At 49.7% G+C, this 9,573-nt stretch overlaps 1 protein-coding gene across 3 annotated transcripts in view; it reads left to right on the top strand.

Moving 5' to 3' along the window:
• Positions 1–9,573, top strand: part of IMPA1 (inositol monophosphatase 1) — a 16,375-nt gene continuing 6,802 nt past the window's right edge. The window contains exons 1-7 of one of the 3 annotated variants that reach the window (XM_025041154.1): positions 61–116; positions 320–493; positions 2,508–2,625; positions 2,997–3,130; positions 4,267–4,371; positions 5,862–5,907; positions 8,786–8,894. In XM_025041154.1, coding sequence (XP_024896922.1) covers positions 2,563–2,625; positions 2,997–3,130; positions 4,267–4,371; positions 5,862–5,907; positions 8,786–8,894 — 457 coding nt within the window. In that variant the 5' untranslated portion in view covers positions 61–116; positions 320–493; positions 2,508–2,562. Of the gene's footprint in view, positions 117–319; positions 494–515; positions 538–2,507; positions 2,626–2,996; positions 3,131–4,266; positions 4,372–5,861; positions 5,908–8,785; positions 8,895–9,573 lie in introns of those variants that run through there. The other 2 variants (XM_006924053.3, XM_015598681.2) reach the window with 2 other exon arrangements.

Raw genomic sequence — 9,573 nt, 5'->3', positions numbered from 1 at the left:
CCGTGGCGGGGAGAGGGCGGGACTTCCTGTCCGGTGCTTTTCCTTTTCTCCCTCCGGAAGAGCCGAGCCGCGGATCCCGCCGGGAGCGCGGGGAGCCGGACGCCCTCCAGCCCGAGGTGAGCCCTGTGTCCCCGCGACCCCGCGCTGGCCCGGGCAGGGCGCCTTCGCTCCCGAGGTGGTGTCCTGAGCCACCGCGGCCGAGTGACCCCACGCGCGGCCCCCAGGTTGCGTGGCGGTTTCGCCCTCGCGACCTCACTGCGGCCCTGCGGCAACTCCTGTAGAGTAATGGCCCCTTTTCATCCTACCGATTCCCAAGAAGCTCGGGGACCTGGCGTCTGCCCAGGGTCACCTCGTCACGGCGTGAGGGATGGGGCAGCGTCCCGATGCCCTGCTGGGCACAGGCGACAGGAAGGTGGCATGACTCTCCACGCCGGGAAGGCGGTGACCAGGACAGAAGCAGTCGAGAGTGCTTCAGGTCTTTCGGAGCATGAAGGTGACTGACGCGTGGCCCCTGGCACCCAGAGACGTCGTACTCAGGTGGCTGGGAAGATGGGGCCTGCCCACCAGCGGCCGGAAAGTGAGGAGCACGTCGCTGAGGGCCGCAGAGCTGTGCTCGTGTGCCGGGCTCCTGCAGGCCAAGGCGTCCTCGCAGCGCCCAGCTGCATGCGCCCTCCAAAGGCACGGGGTTCAGACTCGGACCCAGCGGCTGCCTGCTGAGGTGACTGGCATTTATAGCTGCAGGCCATGCCTCTCCTCTGAACTCGGGGTTCATACAGTCCGCTGCCTAATCGACATGCTTGTTGGGTTTCACAATTAAACTCTTGAGCTCCCCAACTCCCACCTAAATCCCCAAATGGACTCTTTTCTGTTGCTCCCTGTTTCAGTAGATGTCACCATTATCCATTTAGTAGCCAAAGTGGGAAGTCCGGGTATCAGGGAACTCTTCCTCGCCCTGATATCCCCCTATCCAATCTATTACTCAGTGTCCCCACTTACCTCCCAAAGCAGACATCTCTTGATTCTGTCGACTTTTCTACCTGTATCCCCAACGCCACCCCAGCCCACGCAGGTGTCCGCCAGCCGAAGCCGTCAGGTGTCCTGTGGACCCCTGCGTTGTAAGCCTAAATCCCCTAACTGATCCGCCCACCCACTCTGCATTCTTCCCTGCACCCGCCAATCAATGGCCGCACATCATAATCTTATCTCTGAGGCCCCGCCTCCCCAGCCTCATCCCTCCCCGTTCCCCTTGATCCTGAGCTGTCACACTGAGGCCTTTCTACTCCTCACACATCAGGTGTCCTGCAGTCGTCTGGTCCTTCAGACCTTGGTTTAGTCACGTCCTCAGGAGGACCTTATCCGAAACTCAAGAGCAGGTCAGGGCTGGGGGTAGATGCTTCTCATCGCACTTGGCCAGCAGAAGCGGCTCAACGTGCCTGCCCTTTGCCCTGCCCTGCCCTCCCCCAGCCTCCCCTTTCCTATGCTCTGAGCACCTTCATGGGGGCACTGGATCTTCAAGATGAAGCTCTGTCAGTTGTTCTCAGTTATAAAGGTGACCTAGTTATGGTGGTTTTTATAAATAATGGCGTATTTTTCTGAGGCTGACAGCTTAAAAAGCTTCACTGTCCTGGGTACAGATTTTAGAGCATGGTCCAGCCAGTGGCGAGTTATTTTAGTCTTCCCTTCAGAAGTCAGTGGAAAGCTGGACAGTTTGGAACACCAAAATAGGTTGTTTTGTTTTTTTTTTCCCTGTCTGAAACTCAGGAAGAGAAGTTTCTTTTTTGCTTTATTATTATTATTTTTTAGTCCTGGAATTTTCTTTCCAGCACTCCCAAGTGCCTCTACCTTCTGATATAATAAGGTACATTTCTGTTGAATTTGGATTTTATACCTCTCGTTTCCCGTGGCCTGGATCAGTAATGACATTAATCTGTCATCTGTTTGGAGTGTGTCATTTCTTTATTTGGCTTATGAAGAGATACTATCCCTTATGCTGTTGGCTTGTGAAATTCATACAGCGAACTTGTGCTAAGTAAATTGCTGGCAAAGACAAGTTATACCCAGCCTATGGGTACAACTGCTGCCCCATCCTAAACAGAACAAGCAGGCTGTGAAGGGGCAAGAGCTGTCCCTGAGTCTGCTGAGCCACACGGCCTTCAGCTCAAAGTAGCCCACGTGCCACACGGGCACATTCTGGGGAGACTTGTTCTGAACCCCTTCAGATGCACCTGTCTTTGAAAATATTTCTGTGTCCTCCATTCCCCAAACCAGGGTTGTTGTCGTTTTAATCTGATGTGATATGGGCACTTCGGGAGACATTCTTGGAGTATTTTTTGCTCTGAAAATGTTTCTGCAATGGAAGGGGAATCATTGAGGTAACAATGTTTTTACCGGGTCCACCAGTGAATCTTGAAAAAAAAGTGAACTCTAGAATCAGGAAGCAAGTGAGACTCGTGAAAAAGTACTTTGCCGACCAAGATGCTTTGTGGACTGACTGCTCTGTGATTCAGACTTTCAGAGCTTTGCGAACCTCTCATCCTGAGCCGCGTTGAATCTGCCCGGAAGATGGCGGACCCTTGGCAGGAGTGCATGGACTACGCAGTGGCCCTAGCCAGACAGGCTGGAGAGGTACAGACGGGGACCTAGGCGGCCCCTGCGTGGTGGCCGTGGGCAGCTGTGGGAGCCTGGTCAGATCAAACGCATCTCCAGCTGCGTTCATTTCACTGAGCACTTGAAACACAGTGAATACTCCAGCTTCATGTCGTTAACTTTTTGTGATGACAGTTGTGAATCTAAAAGAGGATATAAATTAGATGATTTTGTCCCTGAAAAAAAGGTCATAACCACTACAGGCTTATTTTATAAACATCATAGTAGGAATTTTTTAAGGATATCATTTAAGACAGTCCAAATGTTTGAAACCATTTTTGTATTTCATTTTTCAGTTTGATTTAAAATTACTTATGCTTTTCTTTTGTTTACCAAAAAAATCTCTTCAGGTGGTTCGTGAAGCTCTTAAAAATGAAATGAATGTTATGATTAAGAGTTCTCCAGCTGATTTGGTAACCGCAACGGACCAAAAAGTTGAAAAAATGCTTATCTCTTTCATAAAGGAAAAGTACCCATCCCACAGGTATTGCTTATTTCAATTTCAAATGATAAAATGAACCTTGGTTGGAGTTGATATTTTAGACAAAAATTTTGATTCTGGACACAGAAGTGGACTTGAGCCGACTGAGCTGAAAAGGGGTTTGTGTGTGGGGTGCAGGGCAGCTCGGAAGCCCCGACACGGAGTCGGGCTGGGCCTGGGCAGGGCGGACCTGGCTGCGGTCCCCAGGCCCCTGACGCCGATGCCGCTGCCTTCGCTCCCGATTCCGCGTCCTGGGCAGGACCCCCTGCTTGCTGGACCCGGGCTGTCTGCCCAGCTCAAGCTGTCAGGGAGCAGCCAGTGGATCTTCGGGCTCATCGTAGTCAGGCGTGTGTGGGTGCTGCAGAGCTGACGTGACAGGTGTCTGCCGGAGGCACGATCTAGAAGTTCCGTTTCTCTCTCTGAACTGCAGACTTTCACGTGGGAGCGTTAGAGGGTCTGCAGGAAACACCGAAGTCAGGGCTGTCTCCCAGGCACAGACATAGCAGAAACGTCATCATTCTAAAGCTTTAGCTCTGTCACCCTCCACTTTCCGGTCACGCCATTGGCCATCCGTGGCATCTCAGCCATTGAGCAGAAAAAATGTTTAAAGCTGCAACTAAATATACTTCTTCTCAGTGAAAGGGTGTATAACTTAGAGGTGAAAATCATCATAATTATCATTAGGCCAGTTCAATATTGAATAAAGGGAAAATATAAAAACAGAAGCAGGAAAGGAAAGACGAGAACGCTGAGCTCCGACGCCGTTTGGGCGTTCACCTGAGGGTGTCCACAGCGTGCCTTAGGGAGGCCTCAGACGCAGTGGTCCAAGGAGGTGAGCTGCCTTCTCGATGCCTTATTTAATGCTCTCTGATTTAGCTATCTATTGCTGCGTAGCAAACTACCCTAAGACTTAGCAACCCTAGACATGCCTCTACTGATCTTGGCATTGCATTTGAGAATTTTGGATTCTTTTATTTTTCACATGACTTTGCCCTGGGGGAATAAAGCTTTCTCCAAGGGAAAGCGTGGTGTGTAGACTTTAGTTGTGTTTTATAGTAGACTCTAGCGAAGGAGGTGTTAAGATTTGGAAATTGTCGAAAGCAGTGTCAAGAGCTGGAGTTTGTCACTCTCGCCTTTAGTTTCATTGGTGAGGAGTCCGTGGCAGCCGGGGAAAAATGTGTCTTAACCGACAACCCCACGTGGATCATCGACCCTATCGATGGAACGACCAACTTTGTGCACAGGTGAGTCTTTAAAACTGTGATGTTGTATTACTGCTTGTATGTCGACGGAATGGACCGTTAGAGTACTCTGTCATGAACACGTGTCCTTCAGAGAATTGTGTACTTTGGAGAGTGAAATGTGTTACGCAGCATTTTCATCAGATATGGAAGAGGCGACCTGGGCCACGGAGGGCCTGGTCACCATCCTTCCCGCTTTGGGAGTCATATGCGCACGTAAGCCAGCAGCACGCTGCTTCGAGGGCAGTTAGGAAGCTAATGGGGCCGGCGTTGGGATGTTGTCCTTATAGAGTGGCTTTAATCCAGGAGGAAAAACTGTTAAAAAGAGTGTGGGTTGTAGGATCCACAGACCTGGGCTTGAATTCGGGTACTTTTTTTTATAGGCTCTGTGACTTTGGGCCAGTTACTTAGTCTTTCTAAGGCTCGGCTGTTTTTATCTTATCTGCTAATGGTACCTGCCTCAGACTTGTTGGGAGCCGATGAGTAGTACGTTTATAAGAGAACTCAGCACAGTGCCCGGCACAGGGCGAGTGTGTGACTCGGTGTCTTAGCTCTAAAATAAGGCCCGATGGAGTCACCAGTGAGAGCCGGAGCGAGTAGCTCTGTTTGGGATTGCGCGTGGGTGGCGTGTTGGGAGTCGCCACTGTGTATATCTGCTGGTCCGGGGCGGGTAGAGCCTGTGAAGCCGGGGTCTCCATCGGTGCCGCCATGTTCGTATGGGAGGATGCTCGTGAGGGAGGGTGCTTGTGAGATACTGCAACAGAAGGTTATAAAAAGTGGGCTTTTCTTAAAGTAAAAACTCTATTAGATGTTTTTAAAAGTTTTTATTTTGAATAGTTACGTGGAAACCATTTCGTCTGTTTTCTTCATCTTGCTTCTCATCTGAGTCAGAAATTACAACCTCTGTGTCCCAACTGCATGGCAGCGCCTGTGGCTGACGGTTGACTTTTCGGATGTGAAGCTCCAAGCTGGGTGTTAGAGCTGAGACAAGTTTTATTCTGTACAGTTCATACCTGTGTCTGTAGGTCCAGGCTGTGGGAGAAATGACCAAAGAAACGGAACTTCTTAACCATGATCAATTAAATTTTGTTTTTATTTTTGGGGGAAAAAAAAAAAAAAAAGTTCCTTCTTTGTGGCATTCGACATTGAGAGGATGTAAAATGGCACACAGTGCGGAGTGGCCGTCCCGCTTCCGTCCCCAGGCCCCGGGCCCCGGCTCGGGAGCCGACCGCTGTGACCAGTCTCTTGGGCGGCCAGTCAGAGGTGTCGTGCCTTAGAGCTTCCTGTGTGTGTCTGTGTACACGACTCCTCACCCCACCGTTTACACACGGGGTTGCGTGCTATACTGTACGCACTGTTCTGGGGGGGGCGAGTAGGTAAGACTTTGTATGAAAAATTTTGTAAGCAGTTATATTATAAAAAGTACATGTTTATTGAAAATAAGGTTTATCTTGGTAAATTTATATTTTTGTGGTTTTTTTTTTTCTCCAAAGATTTCCTTTTGTTGCTGTGTCGATTGGCTTCGTTGTAAATAAAAAGGTACGTTACATAGATTTATGGTTGGTAATATGCCTTGCTCTCATTTTGCTAGAAAAAGTAAGTGTTTCCCCATAATAAATTTAGGTTTGTCTCTATATTCAATGTACACAGCTGTATTATTTTGAAATAAACTACAGGACAGTTAAAATTATCATGATACTTTTTCCAGTGAAGAAAGTTTAATGCTTTTTGAGAAGCAAGAGTTGTAAGGAAAAAAACACATCCAAATAACTGAACTACAATTCAGTATTTAATCCCATTATATGTGTAATAGAGTCAGATGGAGTAGGAGTTGACACATGACCTTAAACGCTTAACGGAAGAGGCGGGATTTGAACTGGGAATGCTGTATTCGGTGTCGGTGAGACACCAGGCAGGGGCCAGGGCATGGCTGGGAAATGGAGTGTGTGAGGCCCAAAGACTTGCTATGTCTGAACCCAGTGGAGCAGAATCTGTAGGTGTTGCGTCTCCTTGTGGTCTGGCTGTTTGATCAGTCGATGAGTGATGTTTGTGAATAGCTTACAAACCTGTCTTTAAGCAGCTCTCACACAGGTAAGAAATCTCTGAAAATGAGCGCGGGAGGGAGCAGGGTTGGTGACATGAGCCAGTGTGATCTTCCTGGCAGCTGGGGCCTGTCCACGCCAGAACGTGTAGATGTGCATTTTAGGCAGTGAGAACCAGAGGCGTCTGAGTGCGGAGGGACAGGTGATTCTGGCAGCGTGGGGATTAATTCCGGGCAGGCAGGTGCTTCCGAATGAAGGTGGCACAGTGAGAAGTAAGTGTTTCCCCATAATAAATTTAGGTTTGTCTGTATATTCAATGTACACAGCTGTATTATTTTGAAATAAACTACAGGACAGTTAAAATTATCATGATACTTTTTCCAGTGAAGAAAGTTTAATGCTTTTTGAGAAGCAAGAGTTGTAAGGAAAAAAACACATCCAAATAACTGAACTACAATTCAGTATTTAATCCCATTATATGTGTAATAGAGTCAGATGGAGTAGGAGTTGACACATGGCCTTAAACGCTTAACGGAAGAGGCGGGATTTGAACTGGGAATGCTGTATTCGGTGTCGGTGAGACACCAGGCAGGGGCCAGGGCATGGCTGGGAAATGGAGTGTGTGAGGCCCAAAGACTTGCTATGTCTGAACCCAGTGGAGCAGAATCTGTAGGTGTTGCGTCTCCTTGTGGTCTGGCTGTTTGATCAGTCGATGAGTGATGTTTGTGAACAGCTTACAAACCTGTCTTTAAGCAGCTCTCACACAGGTAAGAAATCTCTGAAAACGAAAACACAAATTAATGCAAATGCAGCCTTAGCCACGGGGCTGTGCTGATGGGTGAGAACGGGCGGAAGGAGCTCAGTGAGCACTGACCGGCCACTCGGCCCTGGGCCGCGTGTGCTCCGGCCACAGAACCCACGCCCAGTTCAGCGCCAAAGTTAGATGCGTGAACGGATGAAAATAACATGTGGTGGAACCACAGGAAAAGCCCCGCGAAGAGGGTGTGGCGAAGTCTGCCCAGAAAAAGGTCTTAGCATTGGGTCGTGTGAGCTGAGTCTTAGAACATCACGGGTTCGCCAGGTCAGGAAGGAAAGGAAAGCATCTTAATGAGGACCGCTTGGAGAGCGTCAGGTGTGCGGGGAACGGAGAGGTGGGCGTCCGGGCCAGTGACAGCTGGAGCGCGGGAGGGAGCAGGGTCGGTGACGTGAGCCAGTGTGATCTTCCTGGCAGCTGGGGCCTGTCCACGCCAGAACGTGTAGATGTGCGTTTTACGCAGTGAGAACCAGAGGCGTCTGAGTGCGGAGGGACAGGTGATTCTGGCAGCGTGGGGATTAATTCCGGGCAGGCAGGTGCTTCCGAATGAAGGTGGCACAGTGAGAATGGCGGAGGAAATGCCCAAATCAAAGGTCCAGCCTGGAGGAGGGCTGGGGAGGGAGCGAGGCCGGACCGGGCGGTGAGCGTTTGACCGCCGTTGGGGAGGTTTCTGCAGAGTAGGCTCTTAGCGGGATGACAAAGCTGGTGCTCGTTGATTTGTGGGCTGGAAAGAACCAACCTGTGAGAATTTGACGAGCTAAACTAAACGGGGAATGGAAGAAAGGAAAGAATGGAGAAACGCCGGGGGACACAGCTCGTAAGGGTTAGGCGGAGAAGGAGGTCCTAAAAAAATGACACCAAGACGGGCATTGAGCGGGGCAGGAGGGCTGGGGGGCCTCCCAGAACCCTGGAGGCACTGGATGGAGTACCGAAGAAGCATTGGGGACTGTCGGCTGTCACCAGTTCTTCAGAGAAGCCACTCGGCCAGTGGGAGTTAGTTCACTGTGCCCTCTTCGCAGGGAGTGTCCGAAGCAGGCGTGCGTACGGCAGAAATCGAGTCGCGCTGGATTAAGAGAATGGGAGATGCACAGTGTAGACTAGACCTTGGCAGTGAGGGAAAAGCAGAAGATAACATTCTGGAGGTTTTGTAAGGGAGGGAGAAATCCGGGGAGAAGGTACCAGAATCGATTTTCAAGAGAACAGGGGTCAGCGGATGGAGCAGCTTTTCGGAGAAGTGGGTCAGGGTCGGAATCGTAACTCAGCGGGGAGGACTCAGCTTAGCAAGCGGGAAAGCTCTGTCCTCATCTGAGGCGAGAGGCAGAGGTCAAGGTTGGGTCAAGGTTGGCGCTCTCACGTTAAGAAGCAGACGCATGGGAGTCAGCGATTCAGATCTGAGGCCCTCCTCCCTCTGGTTAATCTCCGTATGAGCATTTTAAGGGTCTCACAGTTTAGCCATTTGACAGCACTACTCGTCAGGATACCAGGTTTTCTTAGAAAAAGTATTGATGTCACGGAGACGAATAGCCAGCTTGGGTAAAGGAAACTTGTTTGTCGTCCGCAGATGGAGTTCGGAGTTGTGTACAGCTGCGTGGAGGACAAGATGTACACGGCCAGGAAGGGAAGAGGGGCTTTCTGTAACGGGCAGAAACTGCAGGTTTCACAGCAGGAAGGTGGGTCGACCCTCTCTCTCATTTTTGGTGCGATTGATACGATGTACTTGTATTTTGTTGTTTGGGGATGTTAACCGATTCATAAATTGTTCTTTTTCATTTGACTGGGTTGTGAATGTGGTAGTGGACACGGAAAAAGCAGGTGGAGCTGAACAACCACACTTCTGGGTCAGCGCTCGCCAGGTGCGGGGGCGGGAGGGTGAGGGGCTGGCTCCGTGCCCCCAGGGACTTCGTGGTGCCTGACTTCAGCAGCTGCATCCCAAATTCTTCGTAGAATCCCTCGGTCTGACGCCACTGGGATCAGTTATTACACAGGAAATTGGAAAAAATTCTGTTAAAGTTGAGAGTTATTAAAAATGATGCCTATACGTTTTTTATGATTGTGACAGTTGGCATTGCAAGTGTTCTTTCTGTGTGACGGAAAGCCGACCGAGGTTTTGAGTCACCCTTCTTCCGTAAACCGTGTCCAACATTTTACATAGTTCGCTTCAGATTCTTTTAAATGCAGCAGGATACTTGCAAAACAATTTGAATTCAGAATCCCCCAACACTGTCAGGATTTTTCTCCTCGAATGCTTAGTTTGAGAACAGATTTTTTTCATTTCCTTTTTTATAGAGCTCTAAGAGCCCGAAGATTGGAATAAGCGTCCTGCTTGTCAGGGTGTGAACGTGTGAAAAA

Source organism: Pteropus alecto, unplaced genomic scaffold (genome assembly GCF_000325575.1).
Source record: "Pteropus alecto unplaced genomic scaffold, ASM32557v1 scaffold87, whole genome shotgun sequence".
Classification (NCBI taxonomy): Eukaryota; Metazoa; Chordata; class Mammalia; order Chiroptera; family Pteropodidae; genus Pteropus; species Pteropus alecto.
Note: the sequence above shows the minus strand (reverse complement) of the source record. Positions and strands in the feature narration are given on the sequence as shown.